This window comes from Mirounga angustirostris, unplaced genomic scaffold (assembly GCF_029215605.1).
Source record: "Mirounga angustirostris isolate CCGP_5_RB_7025 unplaced genomic scaffold, mMirAng1.0.hap1 SCAF_14, whole genome shotgun sequence".
NCBI classification, from domain to species: Eukaryota; Metazoa; Chordata; class Mammalia; order Carnivora; family Phocidae; genus Mirounga; species Mirounga angustirostris.
Genome location: NW_026991722.1, coordinates 67,034,907 through 67,061,293, shown reverse-complemented (window position 1 = coordinate 67,061,293; position 26,387 = coordinate 67,034,907). Strand labels below are relative to the sequence as shown.

The 26,387-nt window shown below is 53.7% G+C and overlaps 2 protein-coding genes and 1 long non-coding RNA gene across 7 annotated transcripts in view; 1 reads left to right on the top strand and 2 right to left on the bottom strand.

Moving 5' to 3' along the window:
- POLE (DNA polymerase epsilon, catalytic subunit) overlaps positions 1-10,216 on the bottom strand; it is a 46,887-nt gene extending 36,671 nt beyond the window's left edge. For 2 of the 3 annotated variants that reach the window (XM_064578117.1, XM_064578119.1), the window contains exons 1-12: positions 10,076-10,216; positions 6,468-6,609; positions 6,033-6,113; positions 5,578-5,622; positions 5,311-5,403; positions 4,848-5,002; positions 3,758-3,899; positions 3,550-3,630; positions 2,703-2,810; positions 2,282-2,392; positions 1,707-1,792; positions 1,295-1,414 (exon numbers count right to left, since the gene is read on the bottom strand). In XM_064578117.1, coding sequence (XP_064434187.1) covers positions 1,295-1,414; positions 1,707-1,792; positions 2,282-2,392; positions 2,703-2,810; positions 3,550-3,630; positions 3,758-3,899; positions 4,848-5,002; positions 5,311-5,403; positions 5,578-5,622; positions 6,033-6,113; positions 6,468-6,609; positions 10,076-10,137 — 1,226 coding nt within the window. In that variant the 5' untranslated portion in view covers positions 10,138-10,216. The remainder of the gene's footprint in view (positions 1-1,294; positions 1,415-1,706; positions 1,793-2,281; positions 2,393-2,702; positions 2,811-3,549; positions 3,631-3,757; positions 3,900-4,847; positions 5,003-5,310; positions 5,404-5,577; positions 5,623-6,032; positions 6,114-6,467; positions 6,610-10,075) is intronic. The other variant, XM_064578118.1, reaches the window with a different exon arrangement.
- A 221-nt stretch (positions 10,217-10,437) lies between these two features.
- PXMP2 (peroxisomal membrane protein 2) lies at positions 10,438-20,399 on the top strand. Of its 2 annotated transcripts, XM_045887876.2 has the most exons (5): positions 10,438-10,596; positions 11,942-12,055; positions 13,929-14,091; positions 17,335-17,454; positions 20,053-20,399. In XM_045887876.2, exons 1-5 carry the CDS (start codon positions 10,463-10,465, stop codon positions 20,119-20,121), a joined length of 600 nt encoding a protein of 199 aa, XP_045743832.1. In that variant the 5' UTR covers positions 10,438-10,462; the 3' UTR covers positions 20,122-20,399. The 2 variants fall into 2 exon arrangements, with proteins under 2 accessions (XP_045743832.1, XP_064434203.1); XM_064578133.1 differs by lacking the exon at positions 11,942-12,055.
- On the bottom strand, positions 12,050-26,385 carry LOC135362546 (uncharacterized). Of its 2 annotated transcripts, XR_010407374.1 has the most exons (3): positions 26,231-26,384; positions 13,910-14,143; positions 12,050-13,043 (listed from the first exon to the last, which is right to left on the bottom strand). It is a non-coding gene; the product is annotated as an uncharacterized LOC135362546 (long non-coding RNA). The 2 variants fall into 2 exon arrangements; XR_010407373.1 differs by lacking the exon at positions 12,050-13,043 and having other exon boundaries at positions 13,707-14,143; positions 26,231-26,385.
- Positions 26,386-26,387: the final 2 nt, after the last annotated feature.

The following is a 26,387-nucleotide window of genomic DNA, read 5'->3' as shown; positions in this document are numbered from 1 at the left end:
CGAGATGAAGCCCACCAACCATGACAGCGGCAAAGCTGGACAGACCCCAGAAAGACGTAGTCCTAATGGCACCCTGGAGATCTCCACTGAGACCCCCCAGGGAGCAGACCTCTCATGAAGCCTTTCACCCAGATCCAGTCAACCTCGCGGATGTGCCCACAAACACGAGGAAATGCCAGGGCCGGTCCTCCGAGCCCCACAGCCTTCCCTTCCTCCCTCACGGAGAAATATAAACATGAGGGGTTGGGAACCCGCACCCTCTGGCCTCCCTCCACCCCTCCAGCTTGTCCTGTGGGTGCTGCTAGTCTGCCCTGCTCTCCCCCTCCCTCAGGCCCTATTTTTAAACTCCTGTTCTCTCCTTACACAGTCTCTTCAGCAATGGAAACTGGAAGCACCCTGTGCCCCTCAACCCCGTGCCCGTCTCCACATCCTGCCCTCAACTCAGTCCCATGATGGACACGGCTGTGTCTCTGGCACCCATAACTCACTCTTAACTGCATCGAGTCTCACCTCCCTCAGCCTCCAAACTCTTGCCATCCTCGTCCCCAGAAATGCCCCCTGTGGCCTCCCAGGATTGCCGCCTCCTCTGAAGGCCCCCACCTGTCCTTTACTTCTCCTCTTGAGAAACCATTGATCACCATGCCCCATGTGAATGGGGTTCCCAGACCTGCTTCCTCCCCCAGACACCAACATTCCCTGTGCTTCACGTGCCCCTGGCCCCCCTGTCCGTGGATCCCCAAGCCCACCCCTCTTCAATCCCATCCTCATTACGACTTGGCCTGCCCCTTCCAACACATGCACCATAACGCCAGGGCTGCAGAGCAAACAGATCAAGCTTTAAGCGTGTCAGCAGCGTCTCAAAATTCACCTCCCTACAGATACAAGAGGCCCACAAGGCCTCCTTTCTCTCCAGCCTTCCACCTCAGCACTCTGAGCCCCCTCGAATGCCTATCTCCAGCCTGGACACCCCTGGCTGCGGCAACCCCACCTTTGTGGGGGGCTCCCACGGCACCAAGACCTCACCCAACCTGGCTTTTCTGCTCTGGCTTTCCCACCAGGTCTGACACTAACATGTTTGCTGGTAGAAGGGATAATGAGCACACAACAAAAGACAGCACGTCCCCGGACCCAGCCAGAACCGCACCCACTGTCCTCAAAGATAATGGGAGCTGCTTCTCAGAAGCCACTTTCCTCCTTCAAAGGGAGGTGGACAGGACCAACGTGTGCAAGAAGGGAGCTTTGGACCCTAGTCACAGAAAGCCCCCGAGACAGTGCGATGAGCTGCGGGGCCTACCTGAGACAGTCCATGTGGATGCACTGGGAGGCCTTGTACTCCCCCTGGCTGTCCTTCTGAAACCCTATCTCCTGGTACATGTTCAATCCGTGAACCGCTGCTCTGGCCTCCACAAACGGCCTAGGGATGAGGGCAGACAGATGGGCACACAGGCAGTTATCCTTTAGTTCCCTCCTCAGGAACAGGAAGATTGCCCCCAGCAGACCCCCAAGCAGACCCAGGAACGCCCACACCCACTTCTCCTCAAACGGGGCGAGGTGCCTCTCAGGCCACCAAGCGGCGCTCCTCCTACCCTCCTCCCTCCTCTCACAGACTCTTTTCGTCTTAACCGTTAGTAAATGAGCATATTCACACCACCATGCAACATCCCGTCCCAAACACATTTTGGTTACTCACAAGACATCAGACTTACCAGTCAAAAAAGTCACCATTGTAGGTGACCATGATGGTGGGTTTGGTCTCCTGGACATGTTCAAACCATCTCTGGATTAGATGAACCTGAATTCAATGATTCTTAGCTGTCAGAGGATTTCTGTTTCTTTTCAAGCTGTTTCCTAACACCCCTCCCAAAGTTCAGGAAAAGCAGGGACCTCATGTCACTGTTCCATTTCCATACCCACCCAGTGCTTCCAGTGTGAATGAGGACCCCGCCGCTAAACACCCCATCCAGCACGCTGCCATTCTGATTACATGAGCGCTGAGTCCTCTTCCTCCCATTTCACCCCAAATACCTGGCAGTATCCCAAAGGACACCTTTTTTTTTTTTTTTAAAGATTTTATTTTTTATTTGAGAGAGAGAGCAGAGCTAGAGACAGAGCACAAGCAGGGGGAGTGGCAGGCAGAGGGAGAGAGAGAAGCCGACTTCCAGCTGAGCAGGGAGCCCGATGCGGGGCTCAATCCCAGGACCCTGGGATCATGATCTGAGCCAAACGCAGAGGCTTCACCGACTGAGGCACCCAGGCGCCCCACCAAGGGACACCTCTTTACCTCATCGGGTTCATTGAAGACACAAAAAGGTCCTTCATACTCTGGCTTGGGGGTGAACTCGAAATCTTCAACATCTTCTGAAACGATCTCCCTGTTGGTGATGAGGTAGCCCTGGGAAGTGCGTGAGCCATCGGCATGAGTTAGGACACAGAAAGCCAAAACACACCTCTCCACTTTTGGCCCAGAAGCTCCTGCTACAGGCATCTGCAGCAATGGGAAGGCACCGCAGCTCTCCCAAGAAGAGCCCTGAATGTCTCAAGTTTCTGTTGGAGGAGCACGGCTGGTTCGTTCACTTTCCTGGACTCAACTCACTAATTTTTCACCCAAAATATACTAAGCATAGAGTGGATGCTGTTCCGGTTTAGGGACTAGACAAGGTTCCTGCTCCTACGAAGCTTACATCCCAAAAGGTACCACTTACCTGACCATCGATCATATAAGAAATCATCATAATCTGGTCAGTCTCAGGGTCGGGAAACTTGAGGGGCAGTTTGGTCGTCTCGATGTCAAATGCCAATACCACAGGGTCCTGCAGGGACACAACGTCTCATTAAGTTGGAGAGAAACCAAGCCGAGCTCTAGAGATCCCACTGGTCTTCTCAACACCTACCACCTCCACCTCTAGCTGCTAAGAGTCGAGCTGCCACAGGGAGAGGTTCCAAAAGAAGTGAGACAGGCATTTTGGGGTTGACTGAGCTATATCAAGAATGCCATGATTCATGGATGGCATAAAAATTTAAACACATACAAGAGATTAGAGCATGACAGGAAAATCCTAGAATTATGGAACACTTGAGTCTCAACGTGCTTGAAAATGCATGACCTTATTTTGACCTTTATGACAACCCAGAGAGATCGTGGTACAGAGCTGACATCTCCATTTTGGAAATGAGAAAATAGGAATACAGACTTGCCCAAGAACACAAAGCTGTCCCTGAACCAAGGCCTTCCAGTTATAAATCCATTTTTCACCACATCACTTTGCTATCAACCACCTAAAATGGAAGACAGAGCTTTCCCTCAAATGTTCAGATCCAGCCCAGCTCAAACACGGACATCACATCGTGATGTGTAAGCACAAAGTGAAATTATACTCGGTCAGAAACAGACAAAAAAAAAAATTTTTTTTTCTACAACTTTTTTAAGAAAGTATTTGAGGAAAAAGAAGAAAACAAATCTCTGAATCAAATTCATCCTTCAGCACCGAATGAGCTCTCTCCAGAAACAAGTGGAAAAGTCAGGATGGAGGAAATGCAAGCAGTACTCACGGGTCGTTCAACAAGGTCATCTCGTCGGGCGATTTCCACAGGAAAGGCACTTCCTCGGTATCTGACATTGTACCAATGAGCCTGCAGGACGGGTAGCACGTTAATAAAGAGCTCTGCATCTGTCCCAGGAGGTGTATTTCTCTACGGATTTATCCTTTCAGGGTCACCTCCTGACTGTCCAGCTGCCCGAAAGGGACGGCCCACTCACCACATGGATCTTCAGGTCAATGGAGAGGCGGATGTGGTAGGGCACATCATACTCCCGCATGTCCACAATGTTATCCAACTGGTCGGTGACCTTCTTAGAGGCTTCCTCTTCATCAATAACCACACTGCCCCCTTGCAGAACACTGCAAAATGGAGAGAGGCCAGCTTATTCAACTATACTCTGCTTGGGGTCGGAACAGGGGGAAGACCAGAGTCCACGTGGAGTAAACACAGAAGGTAAATCGAGGTGGCAGAGATGACCAGACAGGCCCTTCTTAAAGATGACCTCAGATGACACCGTCCCACACCAGTAGGTCAGACCGGAAATTCCGTACACACTTAGGACGTGTATTTTATAGGATGGAAGTTAAAAACTTAAAAAACTAGGGTGCCTAGGTGGCTCAGTCAGTTAAGTGTCTGCCTTGGGCTCAGGTCAGGATCCCAGGGTCCTAGGATCGAGTCCCGAATTGGGCTCCCCTCCCTGCTCAGCGGTGAGCTGGCTTGGGATTCTCTCTCTCTCAAATAAATAAATCTTAAAAAAAAAAAAGTGGTGTCATTGGGAATCCAAAATGTCTTCATTTGGATTCAACTCAAACTTCAGAGCCACAAATCCACCCCTGTGTAAGAAACAGGTGTAGCTAAGATACCACCCAGGAAACCACTACTTATTTAACGCAAATGCAGCACATAAGAAATCCTACCTAGGCTGGGGCACCTGGGTGGCTTGGTTGGGGGTTTGCCTCTTGATTTTGGCTCAGGTCATGATCTCAAGACGGTGAGATCGAGCCCCATGTTGGGATCCGTGCTGGGCGTGGAGCCTCCTTAGAATTCTCTCTCTCCCTTTCCCTCTGCCCCTCCCCCCTGCTCACACTCTCTTGCTCTCTCTCAAAGAAGTAAAACAGATAAACAACTAAAAATTTAAAAGAAGAAATTCTACCTAATTGCTTGCGTGTTTCTACACTGAACAGAGCTAATCCTTAAGGTAACTTCATTACTCAGTTTTCCTGCTTCCTATCCATCCTGTCAACGTAGGGAACATGGGAAGCAGTCCTTGTGGACCGCCTGGGGGCTCTGCTTACGAGAAGGCTTACCAGGAGAGCATAGCTGTGTAGGCATCATGGGCATGGCCCTGCTCCCGGTTCTTCTTCACGGCAGGGGAGACATCCTTCCTCACTCTGACAAGATCCTCCACGGTGTTGAAGGATAGCTTAATGTAATTTCGCTTCAAACCCACCAAGTGATTTGGCTACAAAGTGATGAGATTGTGCTCATGAGTTCAAGAGAAAAAGGACTTTATTGGGGTAAGAAAATAAGGGGAGAACAACTCAAAGGTAAATACATGAGTAGACCTGTTCGCAAGTCGAAAGCATCTTGTCCAACTCTGCATGTGGCACAACTAAACCACCAGAGTTCTCTACGAGGACGTACGCACAGGCACCAAAGCCCCATCATCCATACACCATCCCACAGATGCTAAACTTGGCCTCTTCCATCTCACCCCAGGGGCAAGGTAGACCAAACCCATTTACCCTGGAGGGTCCCGGTGATACTCACCAAGTCCAGATCCTCTTTGGGGACAGTCTCTATTTTAGCAATTTTACCCTGAAACTTCTTGGAGAGAAAAGATGAAACTTCTCGTTCACAACCCTAAATTGAGATCAGAATGAAAGAACTTCCTATTAGTAAAATCTACTGTCTTCCTTGCCCGTTTCTCTAGAGGCCTCTTTACTTTCAGTTCTGAAATACACACACACAAACACCCCCCCACACACAAAATGAGGCACAGGTCATGTGACCTGATTCTATGGACCACAGACTTACCTTTCTGGTTGCAATGTAGAAATACGGCTTATAGGGCAAGGCCACCTGCAAGAGCCACCAACCCATTCAGGGGCAATAAGAAAGAAAAAAGGGAGATAAGGGAAGACAGGCTGTTTGCTGCTATCCCCACAAGCTGCCCAGATCTAACGTATCTTTGACCTTGACACCTCTTACAAGGTGATGCAGTCCGGAATTAGCACCTGCGCATACGGCAGGGGCAAAAGTCTGAGAGACAAACTACTCCTCCCTCGGGCTTTCCAAGTTGGTTCTCTATGACATGGTAAATGGAGACCCGTGTGGCTCCAGGGGGTCCGTGTCCCCAACAGGTTTCGGGCAGCTGCACACCAGAAGCCTCTCAACCCCTCTCCTCCCGCTTAAGTGAACACCTGCCACTTTGGACCCAGCTACATCTCATCTCTGAGTGGGTCGTAGCTTCTTGGGGTTCAAGACCTTACCTTAAATCTGCTCCCATCATCTTGAATAAAGTAGTAATCCACTGCACTGACTAAGCGTTTGTCTTCATCTAAAACCTCAGTCTACAAGAGAATCAGTCAACACGGGCACCAAGTTATCCCCTACGCAAGTACAAGGACCCTCCTGCTCCTCCTCTGTGGGAAACTGAGCAGAGACAAAACCTTTCTCCACCCCCACATAAACATTCCCCATCCACAAGAACTGCATCACAACATCTTCCAAGTGTGGATTTCTCTCAATCTCTCCCTCATTCTTGAAAACTTTTTCTAGGTTAACAGGGACCCCCCTGAGTCCCAGTAGCTTCTTTACAGCCCAGTGATGTTGAAGAAGAAAGAAGGAGAGCTACGAACAATCCCACCTCCACCTGCACCACCCACTCTTCCAAGGCCTAAGCCAGCAGCTGCCCAGGTGCTTACAGGGTGCATGTTGATGAGCCAGCCTGTCTTCTCACCAGGCTCCTTGAGTCTCTCAAAACCAAACCGCAAATCCATCTTATCTGTCCACTGACTGCGTTCCAGGCGCTTAAGTGCCGAGACAGAGGAAGAGGGGCCATCATCCCTGAATAAAAGGAGGGAAAACCTGTCTTCACCGATCACGACTCTTATCTATTCCCGAAACCCTCAGTCCAACCAGTGTAAGCATTTTGGATGCAACACAGTAGATCCATCCCTGAAAAACCTTATATTTGGCAAACAGTTCATTAAAGTAACAGAAGTCATGGGAAACATGACTGGGGCAGCAGCCTCAAAACCTGTTCAACTCTGTAACCAGAACACTGATAAAAACAACCATCATGGCTAGATGCTTCTGCCTTATGGGATATTAAAAATGTACAGGGGCACCTGGGTGGCTCAGTCAGCTCAGTGCACGACTCTTGATTTTGGCTCAGGTCATGATCTCAGGGTCATGAGACTGAGCCCCGCATTGGGCTCTGCGCTGGGAATGGAGCCTGCTTAAGATTCCCTCTCTCCCTCTGCCCCCTTCCTGGGCATTTATCCCAGAGGGAGGAAAACTCACATTCATACAAAAACTCATGTGTGGGGGCGCCTGGGTGGCTCAGTTGGTTAAGCGACTGCCTTCGGCTCAGGTCATGATCCTGGAGTCCCAGGATGGAGTCCCGCATCGGGCTCCCTGCTCGGCAGGGAGTCTGCCTCTCCCTCTACCCTCCCCCCTCTCATGTGCTCTCTCTCATTCTCTCTCTCTCAAATAAATAAATAAAATCTTAAAAAAAAAAAAAAAAAACTCATGTGTGAACATTCATACCACTTTATTCATTATAGCCAAAAAGCGGAAACAACTAAGATACTACCTACAGGTAAATAATCTATGTCACATCCATCCCCATGGAATACTATCCATCAATAAAATAGAAAAAACTTACTGATTTGTGCAGTAACTTGGATGGATCTCAAGAGTATTATGCTGAGTGAAAAAAGCCAATCCCCCCAAATTATACACTTTATAATCTGAATTATGTAGAGTTCTTGAAATAAAATTAGAGGTGGAGAACAGATTAGTGGCTGCCATGGATGAGGAAGAGGGAGGAATGAAGGTGGCTGTGGCTATAAAAGGGTAGCATGAGGGGTCCTGGGGATAGACTTGTTCTGTGTCTTGATTGTGGTGGTGGTTACAAACACACAATGTGCACAGAACTAAATACACGCACATACATAACTGAGTATCCATGCATTGCATGAACATCAATTTCCTGGTTGTGACCTAGCGTTCTAGTAACTAAGATGATACCACCGGGGGGAACTAGCTTATACCCATAAGGGATATAATGGGATCGCTCTGTGTAATTTTTTTTCTTAAGATTTTATTTTTTCTTAAGATTTTTATTTATTGATTGATTTGACAGAGAGAGAGAGACAGCGAGAGAGGCAACACAAGCAGGGGGAGTGGGAGAGAGTGGGAGAGGGAGAAGCAGGCTCCCCGCTGAGCATGGAGCCCGATGCGGGGCTCGATCCCAGGACCCTGGGATCATGACCTGAGCCGAAGACAGATGCTTAACCAACTGAGCCACCCAGGCGCCCCTTAAGATTTTATTTATTTATTTGACAGAGAGAGACACGGCGAGAGAGGGAACACAAGCAGGGGGAGTAGCAGAGGGAGAGGGAGAAGCAGGCTCCCCGCTGAGCATGGAGCCCGTCATGGGTCTCAATCTGAGGACCCTCGGATCATGACCTGAGCTGAAGGCAGATGCTTCACCAACTGAGCCACCCAGGCATCCCCTCTCTGTGTAATTTCTTACAACTGCATAAGAATCTACAATTAATTCAAAACAAAAAAGTTGCTGCTTTGTATTTTTATTTCTAAAATCAGTTCTCAAATTTATTATTAGTTTGTTTTTTGGCAAAATGAAATTAACCGTATCTACCACACAAGATTTTCATGCATGTTATAAGGAACAATGAAAACTGCAAAGCTCGCAGCACAGTACAAAAAACAAGAATTTTGATGACCAATTTGGACGGGATTCTAGTTCTGCCTAAAACCGAGCAGCGACCAATCATACACATATGATAAGCAGATAGGCTTCTTTGTATACAGTGGGTACTCAACAAACAGCATTTGCGACATTTATTAAAGATCAACACAAAGATAAGAAAATATCTACTTTTGTTGCCTACAAGGTAAACTTCTGCAACGGACACATTATCTGAAAGAAATTACTTGAACGGTCTGCTCAGACTTGTTTCCATTCACAAAGCGTGCGCCGGGGAAGCGCTCACTGACCGCCGTCCCGGCCCCTTTGGGGAACACACCGCCCAGTCCCCCGCACAGGCCCGGGGGTCGGCCCCGCGCGCGCACGCCGCCCAGCCCCCCGCACGGCCCCGGGAGGCGGCGCCCAGTCCCCCGCACGGCCCCGGGGGCGGCCCCGCGCGCACGCTGCCCAGTCCCCCGCACGGCCCCGGGGGCGGCCCCCCGCGCGCACGCCGCCCAGCCCCCCGCACGGCCCCGGGAGGCGGCGCCCAGTCCCCCGCACGGCCCCGGGGGCGGCCCCGCGCGCACGCTGCCCAGTCCCCCGCACGGCCCCGGGGGCGGCCCCCCGCGCGCACGCCGCCCAGCCCCCCGCACGGCCCCGGGAGGCGGCGCCCAGCCCCCCGCACGGCCCGGGAGGCGGCCCCGCGCGCACGCTGCCCAGTCCCCCGCACGGCCCCGGGGGCGGCCCCGCGCGCACGCTGCCCAGTCCCCCGCACGGCCCCGGGGGCGGCCCCGCGCGCACGCTGCCCAGTCCCCCGCACGGCCCCGGGGGCGGCCCCCCGCGCGCACGCCGCCCAGTCCCCCGCACGGCCCCGGGGGCGGCCCCGCGCGCACGCTGCCCAGCCCCCCGCACGGCCCGGGAGGCGGCGCCCAGTCCCCCGCACGGCCCGGGGGTCGGCCCCGCGCGCGCACACCGCCGCCCCCGCGCGCGCACGCCGCCCAGCCCCCCGCACGGCCCCGGGAGGCGGCGCCCAGTCCCCCGCACGGCCCCGGGGGCGGCCCCCCGCGCGCACGCCGCCTAGCCCCCCGCACGGCCCCGGGAGGCGGCGCCCAGCCCCCCGCACGGCCCGGGAGGCGGCCCCGCGCGCGCACACCGCCCAGTCCCCCGCACGGCCCCGGGAGGCGGCGCCCAGTCCCCCGCACGGCCCGGGGGTCGGCCCCGCGCGCGCACACCGCCGCCCCCGCGCGCGCACGCCGCCCAGCCCCCCGCACGGCCCCGGGAGGCGGCGCCCCGCGAGCCGGGGGGGAGGAGAGGCGAGGAGCGCGCGCGCGCTGTGATCGCGGTGGAGCGGGTGTCCCGCCCCCACCCCGCTCCGCAGGCGCTGACAGGCGGCCCCATCGGCTCCGCCGCCGAGTCGCCGACCGCGCTCCCACAGAGCCGTCTGTCCTCAGCGCGCGGAAGCCAGAGCGAACGCAGGAGGGCCGCGCCGCTGGGTGGCGGCCTGCGAAGGACCGCCGCGGCTGCGCGCCAGGAGCCCCGCACGAGGCAGTCCCGCCCGCCGCCCGCCGCCCGCCCGGGAGCCCCGGCGCCCCTCACCGGCTGGCCTCGCCGTCCGGGCCCGGCTCCGCGCGCCGCCGCCCGCTGTTCCTCAGAACCATCGCGCCGCGCCCGGACCGCCGCCGCTCTCCCGGGGAAATTTGGCGCGCTCCCACCAACTCTCGCGAGAGGGCGGAAGCGCCCGCCGCCCAATCGGGAGGCTCGCCGCGCCCCGCCCCACCGAGCTCCTATCGCCGCGGGCGCCGGAGGGGAGGCGGCCTGCTAGGGACTCAGGGAAAAGTGTGCGGACGCGCGAGCCGCGCACGGCCGGGTCTGCCCCGGGCCGCGCTGCGGGCCGCGGCGGGGCGGGAAACGGGAGGCCGTCCCCGCGCCCCGGCGGGCGGGAGGCGGGGTCGGGGGCCGGGCGGCCGCGGCGCGGCGGTGGCGATGGCGCCCGCGGCGTCGACGCTGCGGGCCGGGGCCGGGGCCGGGGCCGGGCTCGGGGCGCTGCCGCAGCGGGCGCTCGCCCAGTACCTGCGCGTCCTGCGGCTCTACCCGGTGCTCACCAAGGCGGCCACCAGGTCGGCGCGGAGGGGTCGGGCCCGGGCGGGGGGCGGCCCGCAGCTCGGCCAGCCTCGGGGACGCAGCCCCGTAGGCGCGTTGTGTGCGGGGATTTGAGTGCGAAGGGCGAGATGCCGCGAGTCACACGACCCCGAGCCTTGCTCCAGCCGGAGAGCTCGGCGTAGGCGGCTGTGTGCGTCCGGTTCTGGCGGGTCGTTGCCAGGGAGCCGGACCAAAGGAACGCACGGACCGAGGGCGTGAGGCCCCTCCCGAAGGTGCGTGCGTCCGGCCCACCTCCCCTTGGCGGCCGCAGCCGGACGGCCCGTTCCGAGGTCAGGGGCGTTCGGCTCCGTGTCTCGAGCGGCACCCTTAGCCTGGGCGGGGCGGCAGGTGTTTGCTTGCCTCGTCTTCGCAGCTCTGCACCTGGGGGAGAGGTGACAGCAGGCCCCTGCCCCCGGCTCTGCCGGTCCGTTGCACCCTTTGATATGAGACATCGTTCTCCGTCGGCTTTAATCGGTTAATTTTGTAAGCTCAGCCCCTCTTATTAAATGCAGCCTTTCATAAATACGTACAGCATGCTTCCGGGGTGTGAAGCACCGGCAGTCAGATAGGTAGGGAAGGTCCCTACCCTCAGTGGGCCTTCTATTCTAGTGAGAAACTAGACAAAAAGCAAGATAAACAGGGAGGTCAGGGAGGTTTTATCCGAGGAGGTGACATTGGAACAGAGACCTGAAGGAGGGAAAGCAAAAGCTCTCTGGGCAGAGGGTACCCAGTGCAAAGGTCCTGAGGGAGGAGCAAGCTAACAGTGGAGCGGTGGAAAGAAGGTCTGTGTTGCTGCAGAAAATGAACAGTGAGGAAGGGACCAGGTGAGAAGGAGGTGGCCGAGGATCAGATCAAGAAGGTCCTTATCAGCCGTACAAAGAGTTTGGGATTTTTTAGCACACACAGCTTATCAGAAGGTAACTATAGACCAAACCTTGGAGCACCTGGGCCCATCTCCACCTTTCTACTGAAATTTATATTGTGGTAATTGTAGGTTTACATGCGGTTGTAAGAAATAATACAGGGAGATCCCTTGCACACTTTGCCCAGTCTCCCCCACTGGTAACATTTTGTAACCCTCTAGTGCAGTGTCACACCCAGGTCACTGGCAGGTGCAGTCCACAGACCGGGGGGGTGTGTGTGTGTGTCTGTCTGTGTGTGAAGTTCTACTTTGATGTAGGAACCTCACACCGGGGCTGCTTTAGGAAGGACTCATCTCTCCCCATCCCACGCTGCTCTCCGCACAGCCGTGCTGATTACATACAGGAACGGGCCACCCTCCTGCTGCTTTCTCCTGTTATCTGATTACATCTCTGTCCACAGTGGCATTTTGTCAGCACTTGGGAACTTCCTGGCCCAGTTGATTGTGAAGAAGCGGGAAAAAGAAAACTCCCAAAAGCTAGATGTCATTGGGCCTCTCAGATATGCCATTTATGGGTGAGTTCCATCAAGGGGCTGGTCTACCCAGTAGCAGACTGATTGCAACAAAGCGAGGGTGTGAGACCAAGTTTCTGATATTTCAGAATTCCTAATTTGGAGAAATAATTTTTTTTAAAGATTTTATTTATTTGACAGAGGGAGAGACACAGCGAGAGAGGGAACACAAGCAGGGGGAGTGGGAGAGGGAGAAGCAGGCTTCCCTCGTAGCAGGGAGTCCAATGCGGGGCTCGATCCCAGGACCCCGGGATCATGACCTGAGCCGAAGGCAGACGCCTAATGACTGAGCCACCCAGGCGCCCCTGGAGAAATAATTTTTAAAAAAGCATTGAAGTAATCATGGGAAAAAATCAGAATGGTGGATAATGTGAACTTGTTTTATGGTTTTCCTTTTGAATTGCTCGGGTGGGGGTGGCTGTCTTCATTGGGCTGAGAGATCTGAGGGCAGATAATTCACCTAAACCTAAGTTAGCCTTCAAGACACAAAGACCATGAAAGAGGAAAACAGACTCAAATATGGTCAGTTGTTTCCGTTATTTTCATAGTGTAAGCATCCAGAAAATAAATATTTAGGTATCCTGAAAAGTGTCCAGTTTCTGAACCACTTTTGGAATTGCAAAGACCACAGAGATTCAGTTTTACCAATTAAGTCTTCCCTGAGTTCTCAGGCCAACAATAGTGTTTGTATAGATGGATTATTTTGAAGTCTTTTGCAACAAGAGTCATTTTTTCAATTTAGAATTCAGAAATATCACTTTATATTTGTAAGCATGTTGGTTGCGGTCATCACAACTTTTCCATAATGTAGTTAAAGCCATAATCACCCTGGAGGGAGGGAGTGTGTCAGAATCCCCTGGGAAGTGTTACTCACAGTTTCCATCTTCAAGACTTCTGTTCCCTCTCAAGGCCTGTCTAGCTCAGCCAGTGGAGCATGCAACTCTTGATCTTGGGGTCTTGAGTTCGAGCCCCACGCTGGGTGGAGGGATCACTAAAGAATAAATCAAGTTAAGACTCCGTTCCCTCTCACTAAGGACCCCTGCTCTAGGCCACTTAACCTGTGGAAGGAGGAAGCAATAGCTGAGAACCACTTGTGTGAGGACTTCCAGTGTCAAAAATTGGAAGAACCCTGGGTCCCTGCGCATCTTTTTACTGCTGAATTTTACAGAGCTACGGGTCTGTTGTACCAGTAGATGCGGTGGCTGTGTTCAGTCGTGTCCCAAGTACTCTGCACTTGGGAACACACAGGGTCAGTACAGACCAGCTAGTGCATGGCACCAGGTTTCACTCTTGCTAACTGCCCAGGAGGGTTTGATGAAAAGCTCTGACACCAGCGATGCATCCACTTACTCATCCTTGAGCACCTTCTCTGAGCCAGGCCGTGTTCTAGGCACTGTGGACAGTGTGTTCACGCCCAGTGAACAGACAGGCACAATCCTGTCCTGGGACGGTTACCTCTATTCAGCAAAGAGGGTACCGTATGACTAAACAGATGAGATCATGACATATGGTGACACAGGCTATGAAGACAGTGAGGCAGGACCTGGACTAGAGCGTGGCCGGGACAATGGTGGGTTCATTGTCCAGAACAATCATGAACAAAGTCTCCCAGCCGACAGTGTTGAAAAGGACCTGGCCACCTGGAAATTGATGGGAGATCCAAGGCAGGTCTAGCAGAGACAAAAAAAAAAAAGAATGCTTGAAGCAGATTCAAAGAAGTCCTGTTTTCTAGAAGGACCACACAGACCTGTGTGGTCAGTGATGGGAGGCTCCAGGGAGGCAGGGTTTAGGATCTGGGGTTTGGGGGTGAAGCTGGACCCAAGAAGGGCACCCCCAGGGAATGGCAGTCCTGCTCACCCCCACCGTGGGGCCTCAGGTTCTTCTTCACAGGGCCACTGAGTCACTTCTTCTACGTCTTCATGGAGCACTGGATCCCTTCTGAGGTCCCCTTGGCTGGGCTCAAGAGGCTCCTGCTGGACCGCCTCCTCTTTGCACCGGCCTTCCTGTTGTTGTTCTTCCTCATCATGAACTTCCTGGAGGTTGGTCTCTGCCATAGCTCTTTGTTTGGCTCAGTGATTCTTATCCTGGCGTCTGTGGGTGGAAATCAGAGGGCCTGTGAACTTTTCGGTACACTCAAACTGAAATTCCTCACTTCCCTTTATGAACGTCAGACACAGACCACGGTCATGTCAGCAGTACCTGTTGGTCCACAGTGAGAAGTCACAGGCATCTTGACACCACGCGTCATTTGTTACAGAATACCTTTTATGTTTCGTGGCCCCTCCTACCTGCCTCAAGTCCTGTCACTGTGTCAGTAAGCAAGCACATCTACTCATCTATCCTAAGATTCTTTTCCTGAATATTTTGAAAGGTGTATTTCAGTATAGTTGGTTCCTTGGTAATCCCATATATTTTATTTTATACAAACAGGATTCTGAGAAGGGGGTCCGTGGGATTCATGAAACAAGTTTCAGACCCCCGATGGCATTGCAGAACCCTGTGCTAACTCAGTCCTGAACATCCCAAGTGCTCTGAAGAGGTTAACATAGCACAGATTTAAACCATCACAACCACCACATGAGAGGTGTGTTCGAGCAGAGTCACCAGGCATGTCTGTTGGTTGTGCCCAGCCCAGTCCCTTCCCAGTTCACCTCTACCCCCTCCCCAACTCTGCAAACACCGTGTGCCCAAGATGTGTCATGTTCTGCCCTGAAAGTAATTGTCCCAGCCAATCACAGCAGCTTAATCCTTCTCCTTCAGGTTTTACTTTGAAGCAGCATCTTGAGTTCGGGTTCCTGAGGAGAAGACCCCTGTGGTTTAAAGTGTTCGGGGGGGGCGGGCAGGAAAGATGCTTCAACTTAACGGGTTAGTAATAAGTCCCTGATAGTAAAAAGAGGTGTTGGGCAAGCCCTTAGGAAATCTGAGGTAGGGGGAAGCGAAGGGCACCCACGTCCCTTTTATCCTTCCAAATATGAAAGGAATGTATGTTCATCAAAAGATGAGAACCCTGAATACATATGTCATAGGTGACCAAAGTGTGTAAGGTACCCAACACATAAATGATCTATGTGGGACCACATTATACCACACACACTCTAGATGCTTCTGCATCTGCATTTAAATTTTTTTTTAATTTGAATGTAGTTGACGCACGATGTCATGTTAGTTTGAGGTCCACGGCGCAGTGATTCAGCTACTCTGTCCTCCGTGCTCAGCCTAAGTGTCACCACACAACTCTAATTACAGGACCACGGACTCAATTCCCTGTGCTCTGCCAACGTCCAGCATTTTTTTGATCATAGATAATCACGTTTGGACTGCATAGTATTCCACCGTATGCCTGTCCCTTTTGTGTAAGGGTTCCTGTTTGGTTAATTCCCAGAATTGTCCAAAAAGGCTGTCCTTGCTTGTTCTTCCTGCAGGGCTATAGAATAGTACAAACTGCTGACATTTATTGAGCACTTGCTCCAAGCTCTGCATTGAGTCCTTTGGGTCATTTGAGCCACAAGTCAACCCCATTTTTGAGGAAGCTCAGGGCCACGGCTTGAGTTCCCATAACTTGCGAGCCCGTGAGTCCTGTCAGAACTAGGCTTTGTGACCCCAGAGCGCCCAATCCTCGCAGATTTGTCCTCTGGGCGAGGTTTGTTTCCCCACACTCTTGACAACCAGGATTGTATTTTTCTTTTAAATAGTTGGCAATTTGATACATAAAAAATAATGTATGCATATTTATGAGGTTGAACATCTTTTTATATGCTTACTGTATTAACTGCTTATTTTCTATCAGTGTTTGCTTTTTTCTCACTGATTGTATATTTGTATATATTAAGGACATCAATCCTTTGCCAAATACAGACTGCAGATATTTTTCCCATTTTTCAGGTTTTTGTCTTTTAATTGCAGATAAAGTTAAACCTTTGAAGTTATATAAATAAAGTTTATTTATAGTGTGTTTCTCCATACAGGAGTTTAAAAATTTTATGTATTCAAATCTGTCATTCTTTTCTTTTGTAGGCTTCCTTCAAGGAAGATACTGGGAATATGCTCCTTTACTTTATTCTTTTATGATTTTATTATGTACATTTTGACAAACACAAAGATAGTGGAAATATTCTATATTTTCCTCTAGTATTCTTATTTTTTTATTCATATGTGGGAGATATACTTTTGTCTTGTTTCTTTTCACTTAAATAGCAAATTGTCTTGTTACCATTTATTGAACAATCCCCCCGTACTTTGAAACGTCCACTTTATCACGCTCTCATTCCCATATGTGCAATCCATTATCTGGACTCTCTGATCTTTTGCTGGATTCTATGAATTTCCATTGTATGTCTTTTCTTTTTTAGCTTTTAATTACCATCATTTCATAGTATTTTTTTAAGTCTTTAGTAATTTAGGCCTCCTCTTGCTATTCTTTTTCAAGATGGCTATTATGCATTTATCCTCTCAGATGACATTTAGAATCAATTTATTGGGGTTCATTTTTTTTAAACTTCAAGTTCTGCTTGAAAATGCGTCCATTTTGGAGATTATTTTGGGCAGAACTGACAGCCGAGGCATACATAGCCGTTCTGGTGCCCATGGCCAACTGCATGGATCCCGCCGTTCAGTCAGCCTGCACAGAGTGATGAAGGTCCATGAGGGCCCTGGGCACTGCCTCACTGCTGATGACTTCCCAGCCGGGTGGTTGGCTCCTTAGGGCCGCAGCGCTAATTAGGCACACAGGTGTGCTGTCTACATACAAATGGAACAAAATCCACAGTTTATTTTTTATTTATTTTATTTTATTTATTTATTTATTTTTAAATTTTATTATGTTATGTTAGTCACCATACAGTACATCATTGGTTTTTGATGTGGTGATCCACAATCCACTGTTTTCGTATAACACCCAGTGCTCCGTGCAGTACGTGCCCTTCTTAATACCCATCACCGGGCTAACCAATCCCCCCGCCCTATTTTATTTTATTTTAAAGGGATTTTATTCATTTGACAGAGAGAGACACAGCGAGAGAGGGAACACAAGCAGGGGGAGCGGGAGAGGGAGAAGCAGGCTCCCCGCTGAGCAGGGAGCCGGATGCGGGGCTCGATCCCAGGACCCTGAGACCATGACCTGAGCCGAAGGCAGACGCTTAACCCACTGAGCCACCCAGGTGCCCCCAAAATCCACAGTTTTAAAAACCATCATGTTAGGGTTTGGAGACTTGTAGACCTTGGCACCCCAGCTTCGGTTCTGAGGACAGTAGCCACTGCTCACCATCCACACCCTTCCTTTCCAGGGGAGAGACGCAGCTGCGGTCGCTGTCCAGATAAGGAGAAACTTCTGGCCGGCGCTGTGCATGAACTGGCAAGTCTGGACCCCGGCGCAGTTTGTCAACATCAACTACGTCCCTTTGCAGGTGAGGGCCAGCCGGCACCATGCAGAACCAGAGGGGGCCTCATCTTCCACCAGCCTTGTTTTAGCTTGGACTGATTGGCGGTTTTCTCTCTGCCCAGAATCAGTAGCAGTTCCAGATTTGGACAGAGAAAACAGGTGTCCACACCTCATCCACTGGTCCCAGAAATGTTTCTGAAAAGCCCCCAGTCCAGGAGCAGCTTGGATTTTCCAGGGGTGCAGTATTGCCAGTGCCTGGCCTCGCGGGTCACAGTCAAAAGTGCATGCAGGTGCCAAGCAGTGCCAGTGCCCGGCAGGATGTGCAGGGGAGGCACGGGCAGCCTAACCTGCAGTGAGGTCAGCACACACCCGGGGAGCAGGCAGACGGTGGGACCTGGGGTGGGGCAGTCCTTGGGGTGCCACACACATGGGGTCCCGTACTTCTGGGCACCGGGGGGGGTCGCAGTCTGAGGTGGGCTGCTGAAACTGCCCCACGCAGCCCCACCTCCTGCTCTGAGCAAGGTGGGAGCCTGGAGGGGCTCTAAGCTGCAGGAACGGCTCACTGGGGCAGGGCTGAGGGGCCTCGCCATTGTGCACTGCTTTTACACACCAAGGACAGCTCGTGTGTGTCCAGCCCCAAGACCATACGCAAGGTTGGAGATACGCTAGAGGGGCTCGGCACATCTGTGTGCTCATGGCCTGGGTTTATTACAGCCCCGAAGGAAAGATACACCACTGGATCCTAGGAATCCATGCAGGCTTCCTGTGCTCCCTCCCTCCCATGAGGGTCACACAGAGCAAGCGCTCACCAAAAGAGCTTTGGTACCACCAAACGCAACAACATGTAGGCCATGTTTCTGCCCAGGGAAGCCCTGTAAAGATGCAGCACCTAGGGTTTTTTGGGAGGGCTGGTCACGTAGGCATCCTCTGCCTGGCACACACCAGACTCCCAGGAGAGCAAGTGCTCAGCGTGAACTGTGTTATTTTAGCAAGTAGTCCAGGCCTAGGGAGCCATTCTTATCAGTTGGGGAAAGGTGGGAACTCTCAGGAACTCGAACTACCCAGGCCCCAAGGAAGGGCTAGCCTCTCAAACAGGCCTTTCCAAGGACTGCAACCTTAAGCTTTTTTTGCACACCATTTAAGTAACCTACTTGTTTTCACCCCTGCTCTAGAGGGGAGAGACCTGGGCAGAATTCCCTTGAGTTGCAGCTCCATTGGAAGGCTGGGAAGAGGGGAGGGAGGTGCAGGCTGGGTGGTTACACACACACACACACCAAGGAGTAGCAGAAAACCAGGAGAAGGCAGTGACACACAACCACAGATATTGCAGGGTTAAAGCAAAATGAGAATCAGTTTCATTGGTTTTAACAATGATCTTATCAGTGATGTTCCCAAGAGCAATTTCAGCTCCATGAGGACTAAAGCCAAACTGCTGTGAATTGAGTGGTGGATGAAGTAGAAATCATAAGTCTGCAAAATTCTCTCAAGAAGTTTGTGAAGAAGTGGGGAGAAATGATGGGAATGGGCTTTGAAGCGAAGAGAGGCCATATGCTACCCTAAAGAGGGGGGCATGGGATTTGGGCAGAAGCAGAGAGGTGCTTTAGACAGAGGCCCTTCTTTACTAAGACAGGAAAGAGGTGCCTGTTCACTGGGGACGCCCGTGTATACCTTCTCTTTCCTCTGGGAGGGCAGAGGGCAGGGCAGGGCCAGACTGAGGGGAGAGGAGGTAAGATGGGTTTCTTGAGGGGAGTAAAGACACGGTAAACTTGTAGAGAATGACAGAGGGAGCTGACTGGAGACCCTCCTGTGCATGGGCACAGGGCCCCAGGGCAGCAGGGAGGATGGAGGTTTTCCAGGGAGTACAACTAAGGAACAAGAGGGGAAGGCAATGAAGGCTCTGAGCCATGGATCCTAAAGTACATAGAAAAGGAAATAAAGATATGGAAAGGCAGAATGGCTGAGGATGTGAAGGGATCTATGGATGGGAGAGTGGGAGAGCCTGGAAAATGGGACCCTCCTGGACAGCCTAGGGACAGAAAGCTGGGAGGCTGTGATTAGTTTCCATTTTAGGTGGTTGCAGGTGAGTTTATTAAACAAATATTTAAGGGGCAGTGGAGTTTATTAAACAAATATTTACTGAGCACCTACTGTATGCCCCACTGCTCTAAACTCTAGGGATACAGTGACTAACAAGATAGAACAGACTGCTGCTTTCATGGAGCTTATATGTCAGGGAGACTCATTGACTAGAGGTAATTTCAGGTGGGAGTACCTCCAACAGATCATCAAAGCAGGGTCATGGCCTGGGCTGGCGGGTTATCACCGGCGGGCTTGGTGAAGCCACCACATGATGTCCAGTCCTGGGGTGAGAAGCTGAGCCAGGAGCGAGTGCTCAGTGAAGGAGGACATAGGACAGTTACTGTCTGTTTTCCCTACTGGCCTGTAACATCGCTAGGCACAGACTGTCCTGCTCACCCCTCTAGCACAGTGCTTTGTACGAAGGAAAGGCTCAGTGAATACAGTAGTGGGTGGATGGACTGACCAACGAATGAGCTCTGTCCTGGGGGATCGGTGACTGGTAGATAGAGTCAGGGCCTCACTGTGGCCTGTGTTCTCTTGGCAGTTCCGAGTGCTTTTTGCCAACCTGGTGTCTCTGTTCTGGTACATCTACCTGGCCTCTCTGCGGAAGTGAAGAGGACCTGGAGTGAATGCAGACACACTGCCCATGTGGGTCTAGGGACCCACCTGCGTAGGGTGAGGGAGCAGAAACAACCTAGTCAGGACTTTATCTGACTCCACATCATGTGATTGAAGATGGAGAAACAAATCTTTTAACATAAGAACTTGTGTTTTAAAAAGGCAGTAACTATCTTCAGGTGATGCTGCCTTAGAGTCAGAAAATACAGTAGTGTTGACTTCACTTGTCACCTTGAATTGAATTAGGACGACAATAAACTATAATGCAGTTTTTTCTGTGGTGATTTTAATTTTTCAGAACAATTGTGTCACTTTGGTAGAAATGGGTGGCCAGAGGGCTGCCCTCAGATTTTTTTTTAACTAAAAAAAAATTGTGGTAAAATCTGTAATACTATTGCATGCCTACATGGAGCCACTGGAAAGGGGCCCTTCTAGAGCAGGACTTTACCCTGACATTTGGAGGCCCTGTGAGAAGTGTATGCCACCCTTTCCGCTGACTTTTTTCTGCTCTCTTACTGTTCTTTTGTTAACCCTCCTCCTCGCCTTTTCTCACTCTCAGTATCCCATTCTTGTTTCATGGATACAATATCCTTGGATCTTAATTTTGTATTTTTAAATTTTTTTTGTATTTATATGCTGTTTCTATTTTCTCAGGGTTCATGGGGATTTTTTTTCCATTTGTTTTGCTCTGTTTTTCTCAGTCAGGATTTCCCCAAAAGTCTGCTGATTGTGCATCAGTCTTTAAGAGTTGGAGACACTCAGGCAGTACCCTCACTGTGGGCTGACAAAGCAGGGACCCGGTTTTGTTGGAGATCACCCATTTTCAGTAACTGAGGCCTTTTCTCTTAGACTGGCCAGTTTCCCTAGAGAGGAATTCTTTAATTTCTTGCCCAGGGGAAGGGTTGTGAGATTTTAAAAAATGTAAGTCAGATTATGTCAACTCCTAACTTAAAAACCTACAAAGATGACCCAGCAATTCCATTTCTGGGTACATACCCCCCAAAACTGAAAGGGACTTAGAGATATTTGCACTCCTACGTTCATAGCATTATTCACGGCAGCCAAAAGGTGGAAGCAACCCAAGTGTCCATTGACGGATGGATAAACAAAATGTATTATATCCATAAAGTGGAATATTATTCAGCCTTAAAAAGGAACCTGTGACATGCTACAACATGGGTGAACCTTGAGAACACTATGCTAAATGAAAGGAAAAATACCATGTGATTCGACTTACATGAGGTCCCTAGAATTGTCAGATTCATACAGACGAAGGGAATGGTGTGTGCCAGAAGCTGGGGGAGGCAAATAGGGGATCAGTGTTTAATAGGGACAGAGTGTCACTTTGGGAAGAGGAGAAAGTTCTGGAGATGGATGGTGGTGGTGGTGGTGGTGGTTGCACAACAGTGTGAATGTACTTAATGCCACAGAACTATATGCTTAAAACTGGTTAAGACTGAGGCGCCTGGGTGGCTCAGTCGGTTAAGCATCTGCTTTCAGCTCAGGTCATGATCCCGGGCCCTGGGTCGAGCCCCGCGTCGGGCTCTCAGCCTCAAGGCTGGGGCTCCTTCCAGTGCCCCCCAAGGAGTGGTCCCACCCCCGCCCTGCCCATTCAGTCTTACACGCATTCACAGGCACACACACACACCCCACAACAGGGTCACACACAAGCACACACACACACTCCCCTCCACCCTGTGGCATGGTCACAAACACACAAGTGGTGTGGTCACACACATAGAGCCCCATGACCCCGTCTCTCTCACACACACAGGTCCCACAGCCCTGTCTCACACACACATATACACACCCCGTGGCCCATCTCTCTCTCACACACACACACCCCGCCGCCCCGTCTCTCTCTCTCACACACGCACACACACGCCGCGCATCTCTCACACACGCCCCAACGCCCCATCTCTCTCTCACACACACCCCACCGCCCCGTCTCTCTCTCACACACACACACACACACACACCCCGCCGCCCCGTCTCTCTCACACACACACACACAGGCCGCGCATCTCTCACACACGCCCCAATGCCCCGTCTCTCTCTCTCTCTCTCACACACACACACACACACACACACACGCCCCGCGTCTCTCTCACACACGCCCCGCCGCCCCGTCCCTCTCTCTCTCTCACACACACACACACACCCCGCCGCCCCGTCTCTCTCACACGCACCCACAAGCCGCACATCTCTCACACACGCCCCAACGCCCCGTCTCTCTCTCTCACACACACACACACCCCGCCGCCCCGTCCCTCTCTCTCACACACGCACACACACGCCGCGCATCTCTCACACACGCCCCAACGCCCCATCTCTCTCTCACACACACCCCACCGCCCCGTCTCTCTCTCACACACACACACACCGCGCGTCTCTCTCACACGCACACACACTCCGCCGCCCCTTCTCTCTCTCTCTCACACACACACCCCACCGCCCCGTCTCTCTCACACACACACACACACACACACACACACACCGCCGCCCCGTCTCTCTCACACACACACACACAGGCCGCGCATCTCTCACACACGCCCCAACGCCCCGTCTCTCTCTCTCTCTCTCTCACACACACACACACACACACACACACGCCCCGCGTCTCTCTCACACACACCCCGCCGCCCCGTCTCTCTCACACGCACCCACAAGCCGCGCATCTCTCACACACGCCCCAACGCCCCGTCTCTCTCTCTCATACACACACACACACACGCCGCGCATCTCTCACACACGCCCCAACGCCCTGTCTCTCTCTCACACACACACACACACCCCGCCGCCCCGTCTCTCTCTCTCACACACGCCCCAACGCCCCGTCTCTTTCTCTCTCACACACACAGACACAAACACACACGCCGCGCGTCTCTCTCTCTCTCACACACGCCCCGCCGCCCCGTCTCTCTCTCTCTCTCACACACACACACACACCCCGCCGCCCCGTCTCTCTCTCTCACACACGCCCCGCCGCCCCGTCTCTCTCTCTCACACACACACACACACCCCGCCGCCCCGTCTCTCTCTCTCACACACGCCCCAACGCCCCTTCTCTCTCTCACACACCCCCCACCGCCCCGTCTCTCCTTCTCTCTCTCACACACACACACACACCCCGCCGCCCCGTCTCTCTCTCTCACACGCCCCAACGCCCCGTCTCTTTCTCTCACACACACACAGACACAAACACACACGCCGTGCGTCTCTCTCTCACACACGCCCCGCCGCCCCGTCTCTCTCTCTCTCACACACACACACACACCCCGCCGCCCCGTCTCTCTCTCACACACACACACGCCGCGCCTCTCTCACACACACACGCTCCGCTGCCCCGTCTCTCTCACACACGCTCTGCCTCTCTCACACACACGTCTCTCTCTCACACACACACACGCCGCGCATCTCTCACACACGCCCCAACGCCCTGTCTCTCTCTCACACACACACACACACCCCGCCGCCCCGTCTCTCTCTCACACACACACACGCCGCGCCTCTCTCACACACACACGCTCCGCTGCCCCGTCTCTCTCACACACGCTCTGCCTCTCTCACACACACGTCTCTCTCTCTCTCACACACACACACGCCGCGCATCTCTCACACACGCCCCAACGCCCTGTCTCTCTCTCACACACACACACACACCCCGCCGCCCCGTCTCTCTCTCTCACACACGCCCCAACGCCCCGTCTCTCTCTCTCACACACACAGACACAAACACACACGCCGCGCGTCTCTCTCTCTCTCACACACGCCCCGCCGCCCCGTCTCTCTCTCTCTCTCACACACACACACACACCCCGCCGCCCCGTCTCTCTCTCTCACACACGCCCCGCCGCCCCGTCTCTCTCTCTCTCTCACACACACACACACACCCCGCCGCCCCGTCTCTCTCTCTCACACACGCCCCAACGCCCCTTCTCTCTCTCACACACCCCCCACCGCCCCGTCTCTCCTTCTCTCTCTCTCACACACACACACACACCCCGCCGCCCCGTCTCTCTCTCTCACACACGCCCCAACGCCCCTTCTCTCTCTCACACACGCCCCGCCGCCCCGTCTCTCTCTCTCTCTCACACACACACACACACCCCGCCGCCCCGTCTCTCTCTCTCACACACGCCCCGCCGCCCCGTCTCTCTCTCTCTCTCACACACACACACACACCCCGCCGCCCCGTCTCTCTCTCTCACACACGCCCCAACGCCCCTTCTCTCTCTCACACACCCCCCACCGCCCCGTCTCTCCTTCTCTCTCTCACACACACACACACACCCCGCCGCCCCGTCTCTCTCTCTCACACGCCCCAACGCCCCGTCTCTTTCTCTCACACACACACAGACACAAACACACACGCCGTGCGTCTCTCTCTCACACACGCCCCGCCGCCCCGTCTCTCTCTCTCTCACACACACACACACACACCCCGCCGCCCCGTCTCTCTCTCACACACACACACGCCGCGCCTCTCTCACACACACACGCTCCGCTGCCCCGTCTCTCTCACACACGCTCTGCCTCTCTCACACACACGTCTCTCTCTCTCTCACACACACACACACCCCGCCGCCCCGTCTCTCTCTCTCACACACGCACACACACGCCGCGCATCTCTCACACACGCCCCAACGCCCCATCTCTCTCTCACACACACCCCACCGCCCCGTCTCTCTCTCACACACACACACACCGCGCGTCTCTCTCACACGCACACACACTCCGCCGCCCCTTCTCTCTCTCTCTCACACACACACCCCACCGCCCCGTCTCTCTCACACACACACACACACACACACACACACACACCGCCGCCCCGTCTCTCTCACACACACACACACAGGCCGCGCATCTCTCACACACGCCCCAACGCCCCGTCTCTCTCTCTCTCTCTCTCACACACACACACACACACACACACACGCCCCGCGTCTCTCTCACACACACCCCGCCGCCCCGTCTCTCTCACACGCACCCACAAGCCGCGCATCTCTCACACACGCCCCAACGCCCCGTCTCTCTCTCTCATACACACACACACACACGCCGCGCATCTCTCACACACGCCCCAACGCCCTGTCTCTCTCTCACACACACACACACACCCCGCCGCCCCGTCTCTCTCTCTCACACACGCCCCAACGCCCCGTCTCTTTCTCTCTCACACACACAGACACAAACACACACGCCGCGCGTCTCTCTCTCTCTCACACACGCCCCGCCGCCCCGTCTCTCTCTCTCTCTCACACACACACACACACCCCGCCGCCCCGTCTCTCTCTCTCACACACGCCCTGCCGCCCCGTCTCTCTCTCTCACACACACACACACACCCCGCCGCCCCGTCTCTCTCTCTCACACACGCCCCAACGCCCCTTCTCTCTCTCACACACCCCCCACCGCCCCGTCTCTCCTTCTCTCTCTCACACACACACACACACCCCGCCGCCCCGTCTCTCTCTCTCACACACGCCCCAACGCCCCTTCTCTCTCTCACACACGCCCCGCCGCCCCGTCTCTCTCTCTCTCTCACACACACACACACACCCCGCCGCCCCGTCTCTCTCTCTCTCACACACGCCCCAACGCCCCTTCTCTCTCTCACACACCCCCCACCGCCCCGTCTCTCCTTCTCTCTCTCACACACACACACACACCCCGCCGCCCCGTCTCTCTCTCTCACACGCCCCAACGCCCCGTCTCTTTCTCTCACACACACACAGACACAAACACACACGCCGTGCGTCTCTCTCTCACACACGCCCCGCCGCCCCGTCTCTCTCTCTCTCACACACACACACACACCCCGCCGCCCCGTCTCTCTCTCACACACACACACGCCGCGCCTCTCTCACACACACACGCTCCGCTGCCCCGTCTCTCTCACACACGCTCTGCCTCTCTCACACAGACGTCTCTCTCTCTCTCACACACACACACACCCCGCCGCCCCGTCTCTCTCTCTCTCACACACGCCCCGCCGCTGGCTCAGATGCTCCCGTTGTGCCCCGGAAGGCGGCTCCACACGGGCAGCGCGGAGCAAACGGGTGGCGCCGCGCCAACGCTCGCTGCTGGAAACCAGGACTGACCTGCACCGGGGCCTTCAGCACAAGACCCGGGAAAAAGGCCTCAGAACCGTCGCCCACCACGCCTCCTCCACTGCGTTCCCGGAAACTGTCTGCGAGCGGCCGGGGCGTTCCCCGCCCCGCGGCCCACCGGCCCCGGGGGCGGGACTTCCGTCCCCGC

Bases quoted from the DNA above. Each gene is read 5' to 3' on its own strand.
- PXMP2 (XM_045887876.2), top strand. From the start codon at position 10,463: ATGGCGCCCGCGGCGTCGACGCTGCGGGCCGGGGCCGGGGCCGGGGCC. The intron at 14,092-17,334 runs GTTGGTCTCTGC...CTTCCTTTCCAG, and splicing joins TCATCATGAACTTCCTGGAG to GGGAGAGACGCAGCTGCGGT. The intron at 17,455-20,052 runs GTGAGGGCCAGC...TTCTCTTGGCAG, and splicing joins TCAACTACGTCCCTTTGCAG to TTCCGAGTGCTTTTTGCCAA.